The 23,125-nt window shown below is 44.5% G+C and overlaps 10 protein-coding genes across 10 annotated transcripts; 5 read left to right on the top strand and 5 right to left on the bottom strand.

Annotated features, from left to right (window-relative positions):
* Positions 1 to 165: 165 nt before the first annotated feature.
* V865_000542 (uncharacterized protein) lies at positions 166 to 2,741 on the bottom strand (the record flags this gene model as incomplete). Its single annotated transcript, XM_066224372.1, has 11 exons — positions 166 to 300; positions 383 to 488; positions 549 to 617; positions 678 to 852; positions 903 to 1,005; positions 1,064 to 1,304; positions 1,359 to 1,450; positions 1,504 to 1,555; positions 1,616 to 1,920; positions 2,058 to 2,586; positions 2,674 to 2,741. 11 exons carry the CDS (start codon positions 2,739 to 2,741, stop codon positions 166 to 168), a joined length of 1,875 nt encoding a protein of 624 aa, XP_066080469.1.
* A 323-nt stretch (positions 2,742 to 3,064) lies between these two features.
* Positions 3,065 to 3,708, top strand: V865_000543 (ribosomal protein S6; the record flags this gene model as incomplete). Its single annotated transcript, XM_066224373.1, has 4 exons — positions 3,065 to 3,115; positions 3,211 to 3,353; positions 3,453 to 3,566; positions 3,636 to 3,708. The coding sequence occupies 4 exons, from the start codon at positions 3,065 to 3,067 to the stop codon at positions 3,706 to 3,708; spliced, it is 381 nt and encodes a 126-aa protein (XP_066080470.1).
* Positions 3,709 to 4,235: 527 nt separating this feature from the next.
* Positions 4,236 to 5,664, top strand: V865_000544 (uncharacterized protein; the record flags this gene model as incomplete). Its single annotated transcript, XM_066224374.1, has 5 exons — positions 4,236 to 4,406; positions 4,478 to 4,566; positions 4,644 to 4,829; positions 4,901 to 5,013; positions 5,102 to 5,664. 5 exons carry the CDS (start codon positions 4,236 to 4,238, stop codon positions 5,662 to 5,664), a joined length of 1,122 nt encoding a protein of 373 aa, XP_066080471.1.
* Positions 5,665 to 5,788: 124 nt separating this feature from the next.
* On the bottom strand, positions 5,789 to 7,986 carry V865_000545 (uncharacterized protein; the record flags this gene model as incomplete). The annotated part of the gene is made up of 3 exons (XM_066224375.1): positions 5,789 to 7,231; positions 7,285 to 7,715; positions 7,785 to 7,986. 3 exons carry the CDS (start codon positions 7,984 to 7,986, stop codon positions 5,789 to 5,791), a joined length of 2,076 nt encoding a protein of 691 aa, XP_066080472.1.
* Positions 7,987 to 8,651: 665 nt separating this feature from the next.
* Positions 8,652 to 9,855, top strand: V865_000546 (6-phosphogluconolactonase; the record flags this gene model as incomplete). The annotated part of the gene is made up of 3 exons (XM_066224376.1): positions 8,652 to 9,280; positions 9,417 to 9,545; positions 9,687 to 9,855. The coding sequence occupies 3 exons, from the start codon at positions 8,652 to 8,654 to the stop codon at positions 9,853 to 9,855; spliced, it is 927 nt and encodes a 308-aa protein (XP_066080473.1).
* Positions 9,856 to 10,312: 457 nt separating this feature from the next.
* Positions 10,313 to 11,238, bottom strand: V865_000547 (uncharacterized protein; the record flags this gene model as incomplete). The annotated part of the gene is made up of 4 exons (XM_066224377.1): positions 10,313 to 10,329; positions 10,403 to 10,440; positions 10,540 to 10,802; positions 10,951 to 11,238. The coding sequence occupies 4 exons, from the start codon at positions 11,236 to 11,238 to the stop codon at positions 10,313 to 10,315; spliced, it is 606 nt and encodes a 201-aa protein (XP_066080474.1).
* A 794-nt stretch (positions 11,239 to 12,032) lies between these two features.
* On the top strand, positions 12,033 to 13,649 carry V865_000548 (uncharacterized protein; the record flags this gene model as incomplete). The annotated part of the gene is made up of 2 exons (XM_066224378.1): positions 12,033 to 12,317; positions 12,381 to 13,649. 2 exons carry the CDS (start codon positions 12,033 to 12,035, stop codon positions 13,647 to 13,649), a joined length of 1,554 nt encoding a protein of 517 aa, XP_066080475.1.
* A 1,372-nt stretch (positions 13,650 to 15,021) lies between these two features.
* Positions 15,022 to 19,397, top strand: V865_000549 (uncharacterized protein; the record flags this gene model as incomplete). The annotated part of the gene is made up of 15 exons (XM_066224379.1): positions 15,022 to 16,100; positions 16,149 to 16,182; positions 16,233 to 16,619; positions 16,676 to 17,156; positions 17,229 to 17,361; positions 17,415 to 17,487; positions 17,542 to 17,613; positions 17,676 to 17,777; positions 17,828 to 17,902; positions 17,955 to 18,099; positions 18,157 to 18,308; positions 18,371 to 18,546; positions 18,609 to 18,925; positions 19,001 to 19,158; positions 19,227 to 19,397. The coding sequence occupies 15 exons, from the start codon at positions 15,022 to 15,024 to the stop codon at positions 19,395 to 19,397; spliced, it is 3,555 nt and encodes a 1,184-aa protein (XP_066080476.1).
* Positions 19,398 to 19,577: 180 nt separating this feature from the next.
* V865_000550 (uncharacterized protein) lies at positions 19,578 to 20,150 on the bottom strand (the record flags this gene model as incomplete). Its single annotated transcript, XM_066224380.1, has 3 exons — positions 19,578 to 19,849; positions 19,898 to 19,997; positions 20,046 to 20,150. 3 exons carry the CDS (start codon positions 20,148 to 20,150, stop codon positions 19,578 to 19,580), a joined length of 477 nt encoding a protein of 158 aa, XP_066080477.1.
* Positions 20,151 to 20,766: 616 nt separating this feature from the next.
* Positions 20,767 to 22,070, bottom strand: V865_000551 (uncharacterized protein; the record flags this gene model as incomplete). The annotated part of the gene is made up of 2 exons (XM_066224381.1): positions 20,767 to 21,806; positions 21,893 to 22,070. The coding sequence occupies 2 exons, from the start codon at positions 22,068 to 22,070 to the stop codon at positions 20,767 to 20,769; spliced, it is 1,218 nt and encodes a 405-aa protein (XP_066080478.1).
* Between the last annotated feature and the right edge of the window lie 1,055 nt (positions 22,071 to 23,125).

Raw genomic sequence — 23,125 nt, forward strand, 5'->3', positions numbered from 1 at the left:
TTACATTCATATTGTATGCCAAATGACGGGTTTCTTTCGTTTCAAGTCAACCTGTTCAAAATGGAAAATGAAATGGTAAACAGATAACCCTCTTCCCTCAGGACACCACCACCACCACCACCAAACCTAGTTGATTCAATTTATTCATTCTACCTAAACACAAATCTACAAGTGAGCTTTGAATAACGCTTCAGAGATGTAAGAAGCTTGTAATTGTCTTCCACCGAAGAATCTTCCGTTTAATCCTTTTATAGCGGAAGTAGCTCCGTCAATCTCGTTGAATTCAATGTATACTTCGCCCTGTAGAGTGTACTCAGAATATCAATAATAGCTCCACCTGATTGACACGGCCGTCCAATGAATGACCTATACTTAAACTCACCGCTGACATCTTCTCTACCTTGATTCGTTTCACTTTACCATACTTGCTTTCCACCTCACCCTTGACATCTTCTGCCAAATCGAGATCCCAATTTCTTTCGGTTTCCCTACGTCATCTTTGTCAGCTGATTTCTTCTCGGCAGGAGAAGCAGGAATTCTCAACTCACTCATCAGGGTTGAACATATTGCTGCTAACGATGATGAACGGAGTAGGGTTCATCTGAGGTGTTTTCGATCTACCATATCCCATCAGTAAAGTTCTGTCTTATCACTATAACCGTGCAAGGAGAACTCACGGCACTGTAACAGGCTTAGGGGCGGACAAAGCCAAATTGACAGTCGGTTCAGCCCTAGCAAGTTTGAACATGAGCTGTTGACGTTGATTCGCATCCAGTCTAGTCCCATAATTCCCATTATCTTCAATTTGCTCAGTCGCTACGTAAGCTCGATCTTGAACGGTCTGCACTCGGACTACAAAAATGGTCAGCTACAGCCATCCAATGGTGACCTTCGTAGCTCACTTGGTCTACCTGCAAGTTCGAATCCAGCCATGGCGTCCAAAGCCATCTGAGCAGCTTGAAGTTCTTTGTATTGCACGTAACCTGTTCCTTTCTTCATACCAGACTGTACACAACGTCAGCTGATCGTCGCATGAGGAGCTGTTGATGGACAGTTGACTTACAAAGTCAATATGCAGATCCACAAACTCAATCTCGCCAAACGGTTCGAATACCTGTCTGATATCATCCGCAGAAAGACTGAAAGCGATATTGGAGATGTATAACCTGTGATAAGGAACAGCAGCGTCTCGGTGTGCATCGACATCCAATCCTTGAGGGATGGCAAGACCGGTAGATAAAGGTGGGAAGGTATGACCGAATGTCACTGCTGGACGAGCGATCTGTCCATCTGGGCCAGGAACACTGCGGGTAGTATGAGCGAAAGGCATGTTTTGGGAGTTGCAGGATGTGACTTACGGAGCTGTACTGGAACCGGTTGGTTCTCTGTTTCGCTCTGATTCAGTGAGCATCACGTTGATTGGGAGACCCATGACGATGGTTCCGGAGAGCTGAAGAAATATCAGCAAGAGTTGATATCAATTACTAGAAACACAAAGCTCACTGCTATAGCCCTATTGACAAGTTCTGCAGCATCCAATTCGACGTACCCGATACTAGACACCATATCAGCTATATTCATTTATGTACTGGATACACGAGACAGCTACACTCACCCCTTTGATCTTCTTGTGACTTTATCGGTAACGATCCTAGCGTCCCTGACCGCACCTCTACCCAATTTATCTTCGAAGAACATTCCTAAATCGTGAGAAGTCAATCTAGCGGATAATTGAGAGATAAAGATGGATCGGTTTTCTCTCTCAACTTCGTCCAGTAGAGCGGTAGCTGGGTCCCTCGGTGGCGCAGGGGAAGAATAAGAAGGTGAACCTCTTCGTCGACGGGGAGGCGATCTATCTCGGGATAATCCTCGTTCTTCATCTCGGAGTCTTCGTCTTTCGAGCTCACGTTCTCGGTCCATCTGGAAAGTCGTGAAGTCATGTTAGCGACACTGAATCTTCAGATTATAGTCCAGATGGGAAGATTAGAAGAATAAGAGGATGACCATGGACACTCGTGAGACTACGGTGTCGTATGAGACAGAAAAACCGCACTCACCTCTGCGAATCTCGCTTCCCTCGCTCGAGCAGTTTCTCTCTTCTCCTCGGCCATTTCCCTATCACGTCTCTCGCGTTCAGCTTCTTTCTCCTCTCTTGTCAATTCTTTTACTTTGGGTCTGACATCAGATCGATGACTCTCTCTTGATCTATCTCTATCCCTTCGACTAGATCCAATGGAATCTCTTCTAGATCTCTCCCTCTCCCGTTCTCGTTCTCTTCTTCGTCGATGTCTTTCCTCTCTCTCTTCCTCAGTCTCCTCTTCCCTCCTTCTCCTTCTCTCTCTTCTTTCCTCCTCAGTCTCCTCATCTCTTCGTCGATGTCGCTCACGTCGTTCTTCCTCAGTCTCGTCCTCTCGATGTCGTCGATGTCTTCTTTCCCTTTCGCGGTCTCGGTCCTGATCTCGCTCACGGTCTCGGTCGTCGTCATCGGTTCGGTGTCGTCTCGAGGATCGATGGTGGGACCTATCACGCTGAGCGTCACGATCATCTTCTTCGTTTTCGTCTTCACGACGACGTTTCTCACGGGAACTGTAAAAGTGCAAGGGAAAAAATGAACAATGTTAGCTTGAATGAATGAAAAGGGAAGGGAAGAAAGTGAGGGATCGCATGACTCACCTAACTAATTCAGGTGTCCTATCTCGCCCATTGACGGGCACTGCATCGGGAGGTGGCGTGTCTGACATGCTGATGTTGCCTTTTTGTATAAGATATGCAGAGTAGAGGGAAGAGCAAGGAGGTGAAAGAAGTTGAAAAGAAAGGTATAGCAAGCACACCGTGACAGGTTGAAAAGGTAAGGTAGATGAATGGAGAATATTTGTCTCATGAGTTTTCCGTTAATTATCCCAAATATCAGATCAACTACACGATACCGACTTTTTATCCAGCTTCAACCAAAGACGATCCATCCAAGCACCTATACATCTATACATCACTACATATATATATATATTTATACGTACACCACCTAAAGCATACTCGCAGACCCATTACGACCAATACAATCAACATGCCACTATACGAGCTATTCTGCATAGCAGTACATAACCCCACCTCCTCGGTAAGTACCCTTCTTCCGCTCCTGCTTCTTGTCCTTCCCGAGTACGACCTACACCAGGTTGAGCTGACTGTGTTCCGTTGCGTTTGCTCTGATAGGTCAACTTGCGATCGGTCATCAACTCTTTATCTAATCAGATACATTCAACCGGAGGAGTAGTAAGGGATATGAAGAAGCTGGGTATTAATCTGACTTTACCTCAGAGGATGAGGCGGATGAGGCAGTATCATGAGAGAGGAGAGTGAGTTAACCATCGTCTCCATCGAATGCGACCACACAATGTGTACAGCCAGTGCAGTGTGAAAGGATTGAGCTGATATATGTATATGTGTGTACGTAGCCACTTTACAATGACTTTCGATACTTCTCCTATCGTACTTAAGAGGTTGGACGAAACTCTTCGAAGGGATCCTTCGATCATCCGATGGACGTTATTGAAGAAAGCTACTAAAGTGTATGTCTATATCTCTCACGATCAGCATAACTCAGAACTCAGCTAATCTTGATGACATTTCGATTATAGGAAAGATCTTAATAAACTTTTGAATTCATCTATCGAATCGCACGGTATCGAACCGAGACAAGTGGAGATGTAATTTCAGTACTAGCTTAGCTTAGCTTGAGGTGAGGAAACTGCGTGAGGTCATTTGGCTTCATTGGAAAGAGCAAAGAGCACAAATATGGCATAGTGCAGGATAATAGGTGATGCGCCAGTGAAGGCAACGGGAACAGAAGATGATTGAATCAAGTGAAATTTGTAATAACAATTTGTATAACCTGCATGCGATACCCATATCATTCGTACCAAGCTACCAAGCTACCAAATATCAACAGCTCTATAAACGCCTAATCAATGAGCCATATGTACATTGTGTTTGGTGAATTGTGCATGATACTGAAGATATTGGATTTTTGGCATTTCATCATGGCAACCTTAGGGACCTCCACTTGAGAGACCACCCAAACCAACCTCGGAATCCCAACATGTCGATATTGCACTTCGCACTGTTGACATACTCTCTCTCTCTTTACTCACTTGACCCTTCTTTGCTCAGTTGTCACCTCCAAACAATCATCAACAGGGAAGGAGAGTAGATAGCCTCATAATCATCACGCCTCCGCCATGTCATCTTCCACGTTCAACTCCATCCTCTCCTCCCTTCCACGTCGTCTAACAGACCTCGAGACCTTCCAATTACCCAGGTTGGTATCGTGTAAAGGGCCATTGGATCTGCACAAGGAGCTAGTCGATGAGATGCGAGGTGACTTGGAAGGGGTCAAATACAACTTAGATGTAAGTCAGGTAGGAAATCATTGGACAATGTGCAAGATGTTATGTGCTGATCAAAGTATTGATTGGTTCAGTTGGCCAAAGAGATGTCATATTCCTTACCATCCCACGAACAAGAAGATGCTCGGAGTAGAGTCCACGAGCTAGAACAACAATATCTATCGTATGTCTCTCACTCCCGGTCCATACTCCTAAAATCAATGTTGGTAGTACAGTTAGCTGATAAGTATTGGATGATAGTATCAAGAGATCTTTCCGTCAGGGAATGTTAGATTCCAAACGATCTATCCTAACTAAACGATCGAGAGTACACGAGCTATCAGAGAAGAATAATAAGAGGTATGAATTGGATGAAAGTAGGATAGGAGATGAGGATATACCAAAAGGTAAAGGAAAAGCTAGGAGTGCAGCTGAGTTTGGAATGGGGTGAGTCGAAAATTGTCACACCAAACTAAATAAACAGGTCGTGCTGATGAAGGTGCTTTGATGGTATTCAGCGAAGACGACGAACTTCAAACAAAGACCAACGAAGTGACTGTAGCATTAAGACGAACCACAGAATTGATGCAGACTGAATTGGAGAAATCGGTATTATCGATCCAAACATTGGGTAAGTAAAAGCAATTTATCATATATTCATCAATACCGGATACTCGGCTCGTGATATCTTCCTTCCTAACTTCCCTATGTATATGTAGAATCATCCACCCAAACCTTACTTTCCACTTCATCCCTATACGATCGGTACACCTCCCTCCTCGACCTCTCAGGCCAGTTGGTAAAAGCAATCGAAAAAGCAGATTTCCTCGATCGGATTATCATTTTCTCCGCTCTAGGGTTTTTCTTCCTGGTCGTTGGGTTTATTCTCAAACGACGTATATTGGATAAGACTGTTGGAGTGGTGATGGGAGGTGTAGGAAGGGGTGTGGGGTGGTATCTATTTGGAACGGGACGATTGATCAAATATGCTTTCAAAGGTAGAACGAACGGGAGTGGTCTGGTGGATATCGAAAAGGGTCTAGGATCAGAAGAGGTTAATCAGTTGTTGGAGAAGGGAATTGTGATCAATCAAGATTCAGCTATAGGTGGACAACACCTCGAGCATGATATGGACTTGGCTGATCCTCCTATGGAAGGGGCAATACCAAGCCAGGTATATGATGCTAGTAAACGAGCCAGTGGGAAGAATGTTAAAATTGAGGTCATACACAATGATGAGAATGGTAGGATTCAACCAAGTTGGGTGAAAGATGAGTTGTGAGATCGGAAGATTGTAAAATAACATATAATGTACATGCATATCTTAGACAGATCATCTATTTTATATATATATACCAGATGAAAATCAACCAAGTTATCGAGTTAACAGCAATCCAAATCAAAACCTACAACTTCTGTAGATTCACTTCTCCCTCTCCTTCATTCAATTTCGGTACTTCCACAACCCCTTCAACAGGTCTGATCAGCTCCGCCGTACTTTTTCCCATCACATCTTCCCTCAATTCCCCAACTTGCTGTACTGTTTCAGCGGGAGATGGGTTTTCTTTGATATTTTTCAAGATATCTTCCACTTTTTCCAATTGTTTCTTAACCGCTAAACGATCTTTGAACAACTGTTGTTTGCCCAACTCCAAATTCCTCTTCTCATTTTCCAATTGTTCTTCCAGCGTTTCGAACAATTTCAATTTCAATTCCACCTTTTTAACCTGAGCTGAAACTAGACGAGAGACCAATCCTGACAATTTCGATTCTTCATGTAATGCCAGTGCTTTCGCTTTTGACGCCGCTGAAGATAAAGCAATGGTAGCTGCTCTTGATACATCGTTTGATGATGGTCCCTTTTCCTTTTCCTGTACAGCTACTGTTGTGTCGGTATTATCTTCTTTCTCTCCATTTTCCACCTGTGCGCCCTCACTTTCACCATCAACTACCATCCCATCCTTTTCCTTTTCTCCCTCCGTCTTGATCACCTTATCTTTCTCCTTGTTCTCGCCGTCCTCCCCTCCCCTCTTCCTCTTCAATCCCTTTGCCAACTCTCCCAAAGCACTCTGAGCAGCAGCAGCAGCCACAGCAGGTCCAACGGCTGACGCCAAGAAAGTCACAACAGACATGACAGGGTTCTCCGATCCATCAAATGGTAATCCGTTAATTCCAGCTTGGTACTTTAACGGTCCAAGGTCCGCAGCAGGGTCCGAAGTGAGATAAGGATCTTCGATGGGGAGTTGTAGGAATTTCGCAATACATTGTTCTTTTGATCTCGTTCCAACGTGTTCAGCGACATTTTGCCAATCATCATCAAACATTTCCACACCTTCTAAAAGCAATAAAGTCTCCTGATCTGACCATTCGCTACCTAATCCCGAAGAAGAAGATTGTTTGAAAGTCTCTTCGTCCAATCGAACGAAATCTCCAGAGAACATCGTAGAGGGGAATCGACCCGATACGAAACATGATGGACATAAAGTATATTCACCATCTTTGATCGAATGGTATCTCGTTCGTGTACAGTCCGTTCCGCAAGTATCACATGAGAACGTCTGTGTTTTAGGTACACTGTCGCCATTGGTCGTAGAAGCGATTTTGGTAGCCTCGGCTGAACTGATAGGTTTGGACGATTTGGAAGTGGAATGATAGATTGTCTTGCGCAAGTCGAGATTGGATGAATGAGGGGTTATACCATTGGTTTGAGCGGTGAGGGAGAGTGAACCGGTATTGGGTCTTGTTCCTGGATGAACGAGGTTGGAGAGACCTTTGGGAGTATCGAGAGTCACTCGGAAATGACCTGTGAAAGGTGGACCAAGGGCTGCAGGACGTGTATCAGGGTCGACCTGTAATTTATCGAATCAGCACAACCCCTTCGTTTTGAGGGGAGAAGACTTACCTGGTAATTTATCAAACCCCACTGTTCTAAAAACGCATGAACCCTCATGATGGCACCTACATCACCCGCCAAATTCCTCCTACAAGCAGTGACCGTGAGGTAGTCTCCTGGGTTCAATCTGTAAGTGTTAATCATGAAATCTCGATAATCTTTGTATATAGCAGGTGTCTTGCTTCTGTTTCTCGACGAGAAGAATTCAGGTAGTGACCTTCTCTCAATTGGGTGGATGGTGGAGAGTGAGAACCAAGAGGAATAAGATGGAATGACTAGAGGGTGAGTCTGAGCTGCTAGGTATGTCGTAGCGAGATCATGTAGTTGCTGAGGTGTTGGTCGTTCGGCTGCTTCAGGTGCTGGAGTAGGTGCTTCGCCTTCTACTGCTGGAGTGGAAGTTTCCATCGGTTCGTCGGTCTGAGCTGGGGCTGATGATGATTCTACGAGTAACGAAGATAGTCAGCAAGAGGAGTTCATCATCGATTAGGCAGTGCTCAACAACCACTCACCCCCGTTAGTCTCCCCTACACCACCTATATTCCCAATCTCCCCACTATATATTGGTTCTCTCTCCCTCTCTTTCCCTAGGGCAGTAGCGATATCATGAGTGGTCACGTCCCCGCCAGTAGCGTCGGTGGTTGTAGGTTCGGCGGAAGGGGTGGATGGTCCACCGGGTGTTGACACTTTGATTGATATTTTAGGCGTTGACATTGTTTATGCAGCCAAGGGGAGGTGCGTTGCAGATGATCAGTCTTGACACCTTTTCAGTCTGTTGATAGTTGATGCTTTGCTGACGTGGTGGAGGAGTGCGAGCAGTGGATGACAATCTCGATGTGGTCGTAATGTTTGTCAAGTTTATACGAGCACGAAGAGGAACATGAGTAACTGCTTGACGCGAAGATCAACGAGAGAGTGCATCAACAACGACTGAGCACAATTCCCTGCAACGGGATCAAATGGGAACAAGCAGAGTGCGGGATTATCCGGTGATATAGCTCTGGGCAATGATAAACGTGCTCTTGTGGCATTCCATTCCATTCCGTTCCAACGATCGCACATGCACCCTGGTTTTTTTCCGTCTGACTGACTGATTTTTTGACGTCACGCCTAGACCTGGACCTGTGAGCTGGATAGTATCGATTACGAGATAACCAGTAGTCGAACGAACATTGCTCAACATCCCATATCATATTCGTATTTCCTTTCTTTCTCACAACTCTCCTTACAAACCACCAGACCCCATATTGTCAGAAACAACCACTACTGTCGAGTGTATCTGACTCCAGTCTAAAAATCAATAAAACACCACTACCAAAACAACCAAACTTATCACCTCATTCCACCACGACCCAACAGCTTATCTCTCCCACTTCAACATGCCTCAATCATCCGCTCCACCCGTTCTGTACTCATTCGACGATACCAACCACCTCCAATCATCTTTAGCGAATTTCATTCTCAAAGCGCAAACCGATGCTATCCAACATCGAGGTGTATTTACCATTGCCCTTTCAGGTGGTTCATTGCCAAACAATCTTAAACCCTTAGTTGATATAAAAGAAATTCAATGGGATAAATGGCAAGTATTCTTTGCAGACGAACGAATCGTTCCTTTAGATCATCCCGAATCAAATTATGCTGCGTGCTCAAAAGCTTTCTTGGACCTGGTACCGATAAAGAAAGAACAGATCCATACGCTCAACACCGAATTGTTCAGGGAACAAACGAGGATTGACCCCACGGCAGAAATCAAAAAGGAGGAAGAGGATGAAGCTGAGAATGAAGCTGTAGAAATTGCAGATGATTATGAAAAACAACTTGTCAACACATTTGCTGGAGCGAACGCTGCCCGATATCCAACATTCGATTTGATCTTATTGGGGATGGGTCCAGATGGTCATACATGTAGTTTGTTCCCTGGACATGAGCTTTTGTCGGAGAACGATAGATGGGTGGCGGAAATTCAAGATAGTCCGAAACCACCCAAGAGGAGGATTACTTTTACGTGAGTAAGAGCAGCTCCTCTTAAACATTCTTCCTCTACTGTGACTGTTCAACTATTCTTTCACAACTTGCAATGTTTTACGCCTTGGCGTACAATGAGTTGCTGTTTGGCTGATATCCTTCCCATGCTCTCACAGCTATCAAGTCCTCAACCACGCTTTCAGATGCGCCTTCGTAGCTTCAGGAGAAGGTAAACAAGATATGTTGTCTACCATTTTGGATAAACCTGAAGAGGGATTACCATGTTCGAGGGTTAGACCTACCTCGTGAGTGGTCTGCCCGCTTGAAACTCAGACATGACAATCCAACTGTTCTGCCTTATTCGCATAATTCCTTTGTTACATACGTCTCTTGCGACTTTTGACCAACCTGATCGAGATTCGCTGACAATCCTACGATGGTCACAGCCCCGGTCTCGTATTTTGGTTCGTAGACCACGCAGCCTCAGGAAAAGTACAATACCCCAAAACCGAATATAAATGGATCCAAAAAGCTACTGATGACGATCTGATCACTACCGAGAGGAAGAGGTTGAAGGAGGAGATGGACGCTGCTGTCGAAGCGGCTGATCATTAGTCATAGGGGGAGGTTTGGAATGGAAGTACAAAAAAGGAAGAAGCACATTGTTCATAGTTCATCATGATAGAAGAAAATTCCCCTTTTAGTAGCGGTAGTCGTCATACCTTTTAGAGTCTTTTTAATTGTTCATAATACTTCTTTTTCCATATAGATGGTTTGGTTCACCTTTGTGATTAATTGATTTTCTCAATATAGACGGATGAAGTGACAGAAAAGTTAATATCACCACTTCTTTAGTACATCTACAGCTGCATACAACGCATGGCTGAAGACGAAAATCCATGACTGGATATGGGGTATGAGACTGCCAATATGGATTTGAACGTGATAGCAGCCAAGTGTGTCTCTTAATTCCGCCGATAAGTGACCGGATGAAATCAATCAATAAGAGATACATGAGAGTGTACATCGGTTCTATATATAGGGGAACAGTGTGAATATCTAATGAGATCGATCAAGGTCGGATGTTAACTGTATTGAGCAAATCATATCGATCAGCTTAGTCAATTTGGTAATGGTGATGTGGGAAGCGGTGTACACTCACATGATTCTCCACATCCACAAGTATCGACCACATTGGGACTATAATGATGAAAATAACAAAGTCAGCGTCTGCATATCCATTCGTCGAAGGATGTTGTGTTGATATCCAGTGACAATCGAGATTGACACTATACTCACTTGTCAAAGACAAACCCCTGACTTAACCTATTATCTCTCCAATCCATCTTACTTCCAATGATACTAAACAAGGCCTTTGAATCGATCAACACTTTAACACCATCCTGTTCGACGACTTCGTCGAATTTCCCACCTGGGGGTGAAACGTAATCTAGATGATAGGCCATACCGGCGCATCCACGTGATTTGACTGATATTCTCAGTAATTTGGGTGAAGTGGGGGATGATATGAGGGCTTTGAGGCGGGAGATGGCGGATGGTGTCTGTGGAAGGGGGGTTAGCAAATTATACGAGTAAAACAATATATCAAAATAAATGGTTCGGTATACAAAGAGAGAGAGAGTATTACAGTATATCGATAAGATGAAAGGGACGCCCTTGATTCTGACATGAGGATATATGTCAACTTACCATACTGATAGCTGCTTTCTTCCCTTTCAATTCTACTTTCCTCCTTGGCGCAGCAGGAGAAGGAGCAGCATGTGAATTCTTTTCTTTACCCTTTGAGTTCTGATCGGCAATTGGACTTGTAAAGGAAGTTGAAGAAGGGATATTCTCAAATTTGGACGGTTGGGATAACGTCTGAGCCAAGGTTGATGCTAGTCTGTATGATGAGGGGGCAAGAGGGGCGTAGTGGAAATGGTGTAAGGTGAGACGGGAGGAAGAGGCGAAGGTTTGTCGTAGTGAGCTTGAGGCCATTTTGACGAATTTGATTGAATGGATGCAGTATACAAGTATGTGTAGATCGTCAACGTATCCGGAATAGCAATCAAAGTTGAAGGATTGAAGTTGATTGATAAAGTACTCATATATTATCGAGTATTGATCGGTCAGCCGATTTGATTTCACTCATTCACAAAGGTGGAGTGAGAGTGTACGAGTAAGTGGCAATTCACTCTGCTGACACCGTATTCGATTCTCATTGGACGATATTCCCACTCGATACTCCCTATATCACAAGCAGAGAATATCATTTTCCCTCTTCACCATCATCTAGGCATGCTTGAGGCTCACTCAGACTATTTCACTGACCATCATGCATAGCAAAATCAACCAATATCCTCTTGTCAGATACTGAGGGTGTACCTTATTAACACTGCCCACTTAAGACCCCCTTGTCGGTTATATCGGACATGTCCTCCGGAATGAGTACGAGGTTCGAGGTTAGTCATGGAATGCGTCATGACATGGTCCAGTCGTGACTTGCATTGTGTTGTAAACAAAAAGGTCAGTTCACGTTTAACTATCAGTGGCCATCGATCAGAATCAAACATAGAGGACGGCTACCAAGATCTCTGAGGGACCTGTGATAAAGCTGGACAAAGGGGGGATTTGCGGTGGATGATCCTTCGCGCGACCCTTCCATCTTCCATCAATCGATCGACCTATTCGCATCAATAATAGCGTGAGAGCTACATATACAGACGGATGGGATACGATACCTCGTCAGCTCTCTACTCTGACTTATTCAATCGATCTCACTATCTGCTACTATGCCCCTCTCACCCCCTTTCCGTCCCACCGCAAGTGGTTCCTCCTCACCACCTCCCTCAAATGGCCCCTTACCGAGCCTCCCATTCGAGATCATACGTCGAATCATCTTTCACCGACTATCCATTTCTTCCTCCTACCCCTCAGATCTAGAAGATCAATACAACCCATCTTGGGATTCATGGAACGGGATCAATGGGAAGATATCTGCTGAGAAGAAATTGGAAGAGAGAAGGGACGTCACGAGATCGGCGAGGGGCCTAATGGGTGTATGTAAAGCTTGGAAGGTAAGTCTACCCATCAATATAATTTCAAAAATCATTGTTGGTCGTGCTTATGGATTGATATAGCCCTTAGTGATGAAATACTTTTACTCCTCCCCTTATCTAACTACCAACCTCCCCTCTCTAGCTCAATGTGTGTTATATGGCGATTCCAAATGGTCCGATATCAATCTTCATACATTCTCCATCCCAGGTCGATACATCACTCTCCTTGACCTCAGTACAATATCTTCAAGAATTCATCCAACGGAAATCCGTAAAAGTGTTATGGCGATATTCCCTTTGATACCCAATTTGGCTCATCTCAAATTACCTTCGGGATCACTCCCAATCCCTTTAGAGGAAGCTGGATATGCAACGTTCATCAAGAATCTGAAATGTTTAGAAGGGGTACACGCAGATTATGCTAATGGGTTGGTGGAATTGTTAAGGAGAAGTACAAATTTAGAGGTACTTAACGTTATCGGTTCAACAACAACACATAACTCAGACGAGGTGGAGAGTATAACTCGGATATTGAATTTACCCAAATTACATACGTTGAAAATGGAAGATGTCAATTCTGGTCATCTGTTAGATGGTCTGATCCAGTCTGAATTACCCAATCTGAAGAGACTGGTTATAACTCCTTCATCAAGCAATTCTATATCGACTTTCCAAGAGGTCCACGGAAACAAGATTAGATCGTTAACTTATCTACAAAGCAAATACTCTATTTGGTCAACTGTAGAAGACGGATTGATACCATGTGAAAAGATTTTGGAATTATATCCTAATCTACAACATTTATCATTCCTCATACCGGATTATGACCAATTGGAACTGATCATTGAATCACTTCGACATTCACCTAATCATCCTCTAAGTGTGATTACAATTTATAAATGGCAAGCATCTTCTTCTGTTCCAAACTCGGATGGACAACTTGCCTCAGAAGGTAGGAGGGGTAAAGATACTTTATCATTCCTCAATGGGTTAGCTGACGATCCACCAAGGGGATTGAAAAGAGTTAATCTAGATGGATTTAAATGGGTAAAATTGGAATTGGGAAAGATAGCGTTAGATGCAGGGAAATCAGGTCAGATGAGGAAGATAGCCGAGATATTGGATAAAGTGGGGATTGAGTTGGGAGATATGGATGGAAACTTGTCGCCTTCTCCGCCTTATACCTGTATCGGGATTGGAGGAGGAGAGAAGGAAAGGGTGTATGGACCTTTGATTGGTGGACGGAGGAGATCATCGGGTGGACAAGGGTTGTTGAGGATGAATATGATTGCGTTGAGTGGCAAGGGGATAGGGACTGAAAGAGGTAGTGAAGAAGAGGATGGTGGATGATTGTATCTACAGTTGTTTCGTTTGCTTTGTTTGCTATGAGTTGTTCGTCATATCTTGTGAATCATCGTATGTTGTACATACATTCGGTTGTAACCTGTGTATAAGGTGTTTCCTCATAGTTAGATGCATATTTTGTATTCATTATTACAGTCGATTTGGTGGTTCCAAAAATAACCAATCACCACGTACCCGCACTTGGTTACGTTACTAGCCCTAGCTCTTACATCCACATCAACATCAACATCAACTTTGTTTTACTTAGTCATCAGTACTGTATCGTTTCTGATCCATCGATCAATCCTTCCCATTATCAAATATGGGTAGACTCCAGCATTCTCTGACCGATACTCAACTCAACCTCATTACTCTCGGTTCGATCGTTTTAGTAGGAGTGACGTGTTATGTGATGTACAGACATTACCGTAGTATACAAAGTAGATATGGCAATGGATTGGAAGATCTACAGTCAAAGGATGGAGCAAGAGGTGTGCAACAGAAGTGGACAAGGAAGGTCAAGGCTTCGTAATGATATGTGGAATTATGAGAAGAGAACGAACGACTAACGAGTAGGTCATTCACCATGATCGCGATGATTATGAAATGCTCTATACTGACCAAACTCAGACTGCTTCAGATAAAAACCGCTCTCGAAGCACTTCACAATGATCCCATCCTGGTGCATGTACTTCAACCTACACATACGCTATAGATCCGTAAAACCTCTGACCTGTTCAGAATCTTGTCATGCATCTTTGTATGCCTGGTCGCTGTATCGCGATGATGATTGTTTCGGATTGCGCCGATATGCCCAACTCGGGATCATCGAGCATTATATTGCTGGAATCAGAGTTGAGTCTAGACCATGATGCTGCAAAGCTTAAATCGGACCCATCAGTCCGACGTGTGAGAGGGAGAGGGACTTATTCACATCGACATCAGCGATAGTGTGCTAAGCTGGACCAATACACAAGACTATATACGCTCCTTCCCATCATACATCCCGTCTCCTTACTCTCACCTGACGGATCAGTGCAAAAACACATCCCGACGTCATCATAACACTCTCGCTTGTCACGCGCTCATACAATATCGAAAAGTGATATTTTGGCATCGAATATAAATCATCATCTTAATATAGTTTGATTTGGAATCTTCACCTCAGCTCATCTTAGTCATGAGCATAAGCTTAGCATTAACATGATAGCCTAGGGTAACCATCTTAACAAACAAACACTCGACCCAGTTCAAACAGGAATACACACAATCAACGCAAACTTCACCCTCACCCTTGAGAAACTTTCTCCATTCAGATCCTATTCCCATTCAAAACTCATTTCCAATACGACCGCTCTAGACTTTTAGACTTGTCAGTATGTCGTTCAGCGAACAAAGGATCTCGTCATCGGCATCTACGACCCATTCAAATGGGACCATTCGACCCGCTAGACCTCCTTCAGTATCTTCTCTGAGACATACACATACACATAATCGTGTACAGTCACATTCACATTCAAGAAGACAATCTATAGATACGATAGAAGGGTATTCTCAACCACCTTCGCCTATCACTTATTTTCCTAATCCATCTACTTTCCTATCCAATACCAACACTTCCTCGTCATCTTCATCTTCACCCAAAGTCAGTACATTGTCAATGTCAAACAGCGTCACCTCTTTACCCGAAGAAGAAAGCGAAAGTCTAGGTCCAACACCTAGGATGTCATTGGTTAATCTGGATTCTGCCAATTCCAGTCCTCGTATATCCAGAGGTGGGACAAATATGGAACATCGCCGGAGATCTAGTGCTCAGCAGGGACAAGGCGTCGGATCCCTTAGGACATTTTCAACTCCTATAAATGGATATGGATCTACGAATAACAACAATAATCCAGGATTAGGTTTAACACCTTCCATGTCAAATCTTAACAACAACGGCAACAACGATGCAACATTATCTTCACCAAGGAGGATATCAACTTCTCGTGTTCCACCTCCTTCTCGATTGACGCCACCCCAGGGATTACTCAATTTACCCACACATGAAGCTTACTATGGGACTTCTGCTTCGCAACCAGGTACAGCTACGACCTCTAGATTTAGGGATAAAGACGTAGCTCATCCACATACTGCTATTCCCCATCATTCCAATTCACTTTCCGCACAACCATACAACTCTTCTTCATCTTCCTCAAATTCACACTCACACAGAAGACATTTATCTGTGAATTCACAGATCAACTCACCTTTGTTTCCTAAACAACCTGCGTCGTTACATTTACAGAGTCCCACAGGATCGGTCATGCGAAGGATCAGGAAGACTGCTAGTACGATTGGCATGGGTTTTGGTAGACCGGATAAATACGATGATGAGACGTCGAGAGGGAGACCGGAAGATGAGATGTTGGAGGATGATGAAGGTGAGAGAGCGAACGGGATGAGAGTGTGGTATAGGTGAGTAGCGCTACATAACCATCATACTACATACTGACGATGATATAGCTCGTATGTTACCATCGACTGGATACACGATGCGGTGAGCTCACTTCTTCCGAGCGACATAACCGAGCTGACCCCACTCTGCAGATCAAAGAGTCCTCACGAGTCCGTCGGCTACGCCACGCAGCTCAACGATCTTTACGAGGTAAACTCGCCAATTCCTGGGATAGATTCCAAGGATGGCTAGTAGTCACCATCATCGGTATCCTTTCAGCTGTGATTGCATTCTTCATCATCCGAACTGAAATGGCCCTGTTTGATTTGAAAGAGGGTTTCTGCGGATCGTCATGGGGTACAGCGAAGAGGTTTTGTTGTGCCCCTAGACATCCGTCTAGTCCTGGTGATTTGGGCGATACGGAGAGTTGTGGAGACTGGATTGAATGGGGGGAGTTCTTCGCTCCGGATGAGAAAGGCGGTCCGGAAGGTGCTTGGATATGGGGTGGACCAGAGTTTGTTGCTTATACAATCGTAGCGGTGAGTGGGTCTTAAATGGATCACGTAAATCAAAGCTTATGAAGTTGTGTTGGTAGATCTCACTCGCCACCCTCGCATCGCTCTTGACTGTCTATCTCACTTCTTCAGCTCAACATACCACGTCCAAAGACTCTACATTCCTCACACCGCCTTCTGACCAACCCGCGGAACAGTCAAAACCCAAAACCTTATCAAGGGCTCAATCATCCACCAACGCGAATGAAAGACAACCACTGTTAGAAGGAATCGCCAATGAACCTATTACTCCCCTGATCGAAGCTTTCCCAAATACCGAACCACCTAGGAAGATAATGTATTATGCTGCTGGATCAGGTATACCAGAAATCAAAACGATCTTAAGTGGATTTGTGATCCATGGGTATCTAGGTGGATGGACATTGATCACCAAGTCGGTTGGACTGGCACTGAGCGTAGCGAGTGGATTGAGCTTGGGTAAAGAAGGTCCATTGGTACATATCTCATCGTGTGTGGGGAATATCGTTTCGAGGTTATTCCTAAAGTTCGAATGTAATGAGGGTAAGTCGATATCAGCTCATCAAGATAATTTGGTTAATTGCCCCTGATGACTGCTTGGTATTGGTGATGTAGCTAAAAGAAGAGAGATATTATCGGCCGCTTGTGCTGCGGGTGTATCAGTTGCTTTTGGTGCGCCGGTTGGAGGGGTGCTGTTTTCTTTGGAAGAGGTGTCGTACTACTTCCCACCAAAAGTCATGTGGAGAAGGTAAGTTGTTCGAGCACACCGCAAGGAAGGCTGTGACTAATCCGATGAAATAGTTTCTGGTGTGCTGCTGTCGCTGCGATCACGTTGAAAACACTCAACCCATTCGGCAATGGTACTTTGGTTCTGGTGAGTAATCCTCGGGTTTGTCGCCACTTGTGACGGGCCTGATTAGTCTGGCAGTTCGAGGTAACATATACCAAGGAATACCATTATTGGGAATACATCATCTTTGTGATTTTGGGTGTGTTCGGAGTAAGTATAGTCAAATCCTCTTTTCATTATGTGAGATCTAGCTGATCATACTGTCTATCCAGGGACTGTACGGCGCTGTATTCGCTCGACTCAATATCATTTGGAGTAAAGAAGTCAGAGGGGGAACCTGGTTGAAGAACCATCCTATCTTCGAAGTCGCATTGGTAAGCTTCTCCTATGTCGTGCATCTAGGTCAAGCTCACGAATCCAACAGGTCACCCTTCTCACCACGATTATATCGTTCCTCAACCCGTACACCCGGATGGGCGGAACAGAGCTGGTAGCTAGTGTGAGTTGATGCGAAGCTGTCTTTAGACTTTGTCAACTGACTTCTACCATAGCTATTCGAAGAATGCAAACCCTCTTCATCTAACAGTCTCTGCGTCAATCATCCGCATGAAATCGCGTCGGTCATCTGGAGTATAGGAACTGCTCTACTCATCAAAGGCTGTTTGACAATCATCACCTTCGGTATCAAAGTACCTGGTAAGTCAGCTGGGGATATAGTGTATAATCATATGCCAAGCTGATGGATGGTCATAGCCGGTATATTCATCCCATCACTCGTCGTCGGAGCATGTTTCGGACGGATCGTAGGATTGGTTATGGAATATATCGAATTTGCTTATCCCTCTTTGGGTATATTCGACGTGTGCAGAGAAACGGATTGTATAGTTCCTGGATTATACGCTATGGTACGTCACCCACCATCATGACTTGATGATCCAGATGATCCAGATGCTGACTGTGGTTATAGATCGGCGCCGCTGCTACTCTTGCCGGTGTCACACGTACCACCGTTTCCCTCGCTGTAATCATGTTCGAACTCACCTCTACCCTCAATTACGTCGTCCCGGTCATGTTGGGAGTGTTGATCGCTAAGACCGTGGCGGATGGGCTAGAGAAGAAAGGTATATACGATCTGGTCATTGAGTGAGTCTGCCGTCATCATCTTCTTGCATATTATTACCTTACTAATTAGTCTGTCTCTCCAGTCTAAATCAACTACCCTACCTCGACCAGAAACACGAATACCTCTGGGGATCCCGTCGAGCCTCTTCAATTGCTGATCGATCTGTCCCGATACTTCGAGCGGATAAACAACATACCGTCCGATCACTCACTGGTAAATTGCTGGAGTTAGTCAGATTGGGTATGGCAGATACTGGTTTTCCCGTATTAGTCAAGGAAGTGACGGCCAATGGAGGGAATCCGGGTTTAGGGTTGGAAGGTGGATTATCATCGGGTAGAGAGAGAAGTTGTCTTAGAGTGGTTGGGTTCTTAGGTATGAATGAATTGGAACATGCTTTGTGTGAGTTCACTCATCACCTATGAATACAAGATCTCAATCACGACTCGTTGACTCTTGTGGTTGTTCATGGTATAGCTGAACTCTCAGATGAACCCGATGCGACCCTCAACCTAATGCCAGACGACGCATCAGTCCACCGAAGTAGATCATCAGCCATGTCTATCTTCTCTTTCGCGGACTCTTACGTCGATGGAGCTTGGTCGCCTTATGATCTGAGTAGATATGTCGACAGGGTGAGTATGAACAACATCCAAAAATCATGAAGGTGATAAGCTAATTCAAGTGTCTGCATGTTGAATAGGCACCAATAACAGTACAGATTCACTCTCCGCTCGAAGTTGTCCAACAGCTATTCGCGAAATTAGGTGTAAGGCAGATAATAGTCACCAATTCGAGAGGGGTGTTTCAGGGGATGGTAACCAAGAAAGGATGGTTGACTTTCTTGGGCGAATTGGAGGAAGATGGGCGTTAGACGTAAATGGACTTGGTTGTAGTAACGATTCTGACATAAATACATGACTTAATGAATATAATGGGTTTATACTTTACAAAGCGTACAATTAATCCTTCAAAAGTAGCTTGACATCCCCCGCGCTACAGAAGCTCATCATCAGTCAGCTTCCACTATCACCTGCAAATCGTTATACACTTACTAGAAATTCGTCTTTCCGAAACATTTGCATTGTTTAGCCTTTTTACCGTATTCTACCCAATAATCCGGAGCATAGTTCACCGCTTCATTCACATTTCCCCCCGTGTTGTATCCCGCGTGATACCTTGTCGGGTACGTCACAATCCACTCTCCCTCGGTTTGAATAGCGGTATTCAACCTGATACCCTTCTTGGCGAGTTCTTCTGGGCTTATGATAGTGGTTTTATGTCGCATGTGCTCTGGACATATCACGACGTCGGAGGACTCGTTGTCTGATAGGTGATATCAGCTTCGCTCTTCTACACCAGACTTGAACTCACCTCTCACAACCTTCTCAAATGCTTCATTTTGCTCTTGGGGGACGGCCCACCAGATCTTCGCCGCTCCCGCATGGCAGTAGTTGAGAGAAAACAGATCGAGCTGATATATCCATCAGGATGGTTTCTCAATGATTGAGGAGCCACTCACATCCTCACGATGCCAACCAAACCAGGATGGCCAACAACCGACATAGCAGAACGGGGTGCTGATACCCCTCCCACCTTTCTTGATCCGATGAAGACAACTGGACATCGCCTGAGGGCTGTTCATATTCCACGGAAAATTCGTGGACTTGAAGCAAGAGACTGCATGACGATGTTAGTGAAGCTCCCATCGGATAGAAGACAAACTCACAATCTCGTGCCTCTCCGTACACGACCGTCCAAGCGCCACTCTTAGCTCCTTGTGATCTTGAAGGAACTTTTAGGGGCCTTTTCCGGAAGTAGGTGGATCAGTACCCCTTCCCGATCGCCAACTAAATGGAAGACTGATCTTCGTTCCCTTTCAAATCGGCAGACTTTTCTATCTACATAGTATTGAGGCGATGCCCAATCGTCCGTGGGTCGAAGAAGGATGTGCCACAAGCTGACGTGAGATGATTGTACTGTAGGTTTCCGTGGACAAAGATCGGATAATGCATGGGTTCGGGGAACGTGTCCTATGTTTGTCTTGTTCTGAGCTGAGTTTAGGCCGAGGCTGGAGATAGAAGGGAAGGGTGGCAGGAGGATGGACGAAAGAAGGGAAGAACCAATTCATCGATCCATTCATTTCATAAAATCAGTATCACTACAATTCAGGTGGCTACATCAGGTACAATATAACGTATCATCCTTTATCCGAGGACAGTAACCCCTGTAATGGTCATCGTTTACCGTGTCTGACCCACTTCCTTACTATTTCCCTTTACTTTACTGCCAAAGATCTTCTTGACCCTTTTCCCAACGGTCATCTTTGATCCGTCATCACCACCCGTGACATTCGAATCCCTCTCGATCTTCTCTAATTCATCCTGGAATGTATCCCTAAGACTATCCATGAACTCCTCATGTTCATTCTTGGTCGATTGGTAATCGCCTCCTTCACGACTCTTAACCAAATGACTGCAGGATCTTTCCATCTTATCTTGGATACTGAATCTTGTTGAAGACTTAATGGCAGTGATCAAAGGGAATTCATAGGGTTTAGATTCAATTCTTTCTCGGATACTCTCCTCTGTATGTGTTTTACACGCTTTCTTCCATTTGGTAATCACAGCATTCCAATCTTTCTCAACTTGATCTTTTATCGTTTCCTCATCCCACGACCCAATAGTCGTACCTTCTTTCGCTTTGCCTTTACCACCCGTCTCTTCAATGATACGACTGCCACTCTTGTACACCTCCGTAACGGTACTTTCAAATCGTTTTTTGAAGATCTCTGGGTCGAAAGAGGATATGTAGTTCTTCTCAATCTCATCTCTTACCAAAGTCTGATTTCCATCTTGAGGTGATTTGACGATGTATTCCATTCTTAACGAATCTGATATTCCTCTTCTGATATCCAGTCCATACTTCCCAGCTAGATCTTCGATGATACTTCTATATCCACTTCTTACCCATCTGCGAATCTCGGAAGTATTAGACGACATGGACGCTTCACCCATGATCTCCTGTACGACCGATCTAACGTGTTTGAGTTCGTTGTTATCGATGATTCGTTCATCTTCCGATACTCCATTGGGAGATTGACCGATGGATAGAGTCAAAGGATCGTCAGAGGTGAATTGAGACAAGTATCGATGGACTGTCAGTTTCAGATTGTCTTCGGAGATCAGGGTAGTTTCGGGACAGACGATGTTGGTAACGGCTCGAATGTTCGTTAGGGAGGTGGGTGGAGCATCCTCAATAAGAGATTGATAGATAGCTTGATCTAAGGAAGAAAATAGGTCCTCAGTAAATATATTGTAAGAGACCAATAAAGCTAGACGCCGATAGAGCAATGGAATGTTCACTTACCACCTGTCCGAGTTGTATCTGTATAGGGAACAAGTGCTTGTGCAGGGTTTGAACCCCTGTCGTGTTCTTCCAAGAGTCTCTCGATGCTGAAGAATCGATCGATTCCCTGCCTGGTGGCACGAGAAAAACTCGCACCTGACGATGATTCATTGGGTAAGATGGTGGTCTTGCTTGACATGTTAATTTCGAACTATTGGTGATATTTGAGGGGACATGATGAGCTGACGTGAGGGGGACCGGCTTCAGTATATATTGAAGAGGTGGGGACCGTCCAAAGTGTGAGCACCGCTCCGTCCACTAAGATAGCCTTCCCTGGACTGGAAGACCAGGCAAAGCCTTCTTCGAAGACCTGTAGGGTTCGTCGGGGTACATACTTTGCTTCGCTAGTGTAATGCTCCTACGAAATTAGGAAAGCGGTGACTATGATATCAGAACCAAGGTGATACGAGTGAAAAGTGCGCAGACTTGAGAACGAGAAGCAAGCACAATACTTGATATCACTTAGCGAGTTCAGCATCCTCTGAGTAGGTCGATGCGTACTTGTAATCACATCATCGCCAGTATATACGCCAGTATATACGCGACTATCAACAAATCTGACGGTACCTCATCAACAACAATATAGCCAGTGATAGACATCAAACATCGCTTCTCTCTTGTTGATGCGATCGGATCATCATCCTGGCCATGAATCGTCGAAACCTACTTGACTTAGCATCGGATCCTCCATCCAAGGGGACTTTGTACTTGGTTCTCAGTTCATCGAGCAGATCATCATGTGTGACTTTCATTTCAGGATCATCCGACAGACTCTTGAGGCTATTTTGGTACTTGAACAGATCATCTAGTACGTCTGATCGATCAGACGTCGCAATAGCTTTGATCAGAGGATTCGCTCCTTATAGAGGATCAGTCTCACGAGAGAGTCGTTCAGTCAATTCCTTCTTGGTATGCCCGATTGCCGCCCAATCCCATCGTTCAGTATAACCTCTCCAGGTTTCCTCGCTTATTCCCTGGTTGTCTCTGGACAAACCTTCTCGTATCCCTTTTCTCATTGTTTCGTAGCATTTAGGCGCTCTGATCATCTCATCCCATCTATCTTTGATTTGGTGATCACTAAATCTGATTGTCTCATTTGAAGAGAACTCCGAAGAAATCATGTTCAATCCATACTTTGTACTCAATTGTTTGGTTTTGTCGAAATACAAATTTCGAACGTGATTCACATTGGGC

Source organism: Kwoniella europaea, chromosome 1 (assembly GCF_036810445.1).
Source record: "Kwoniella europaea PYCC6329 chromosome 1, complete sequence".
Classification (NCBI taxonomy): Eukaryota; Fungi; Basidiomycota; class Tremellomycetes; order Tremellales; family Cryptococcaceae; genus Kwoniella; species Kwoniella europaea.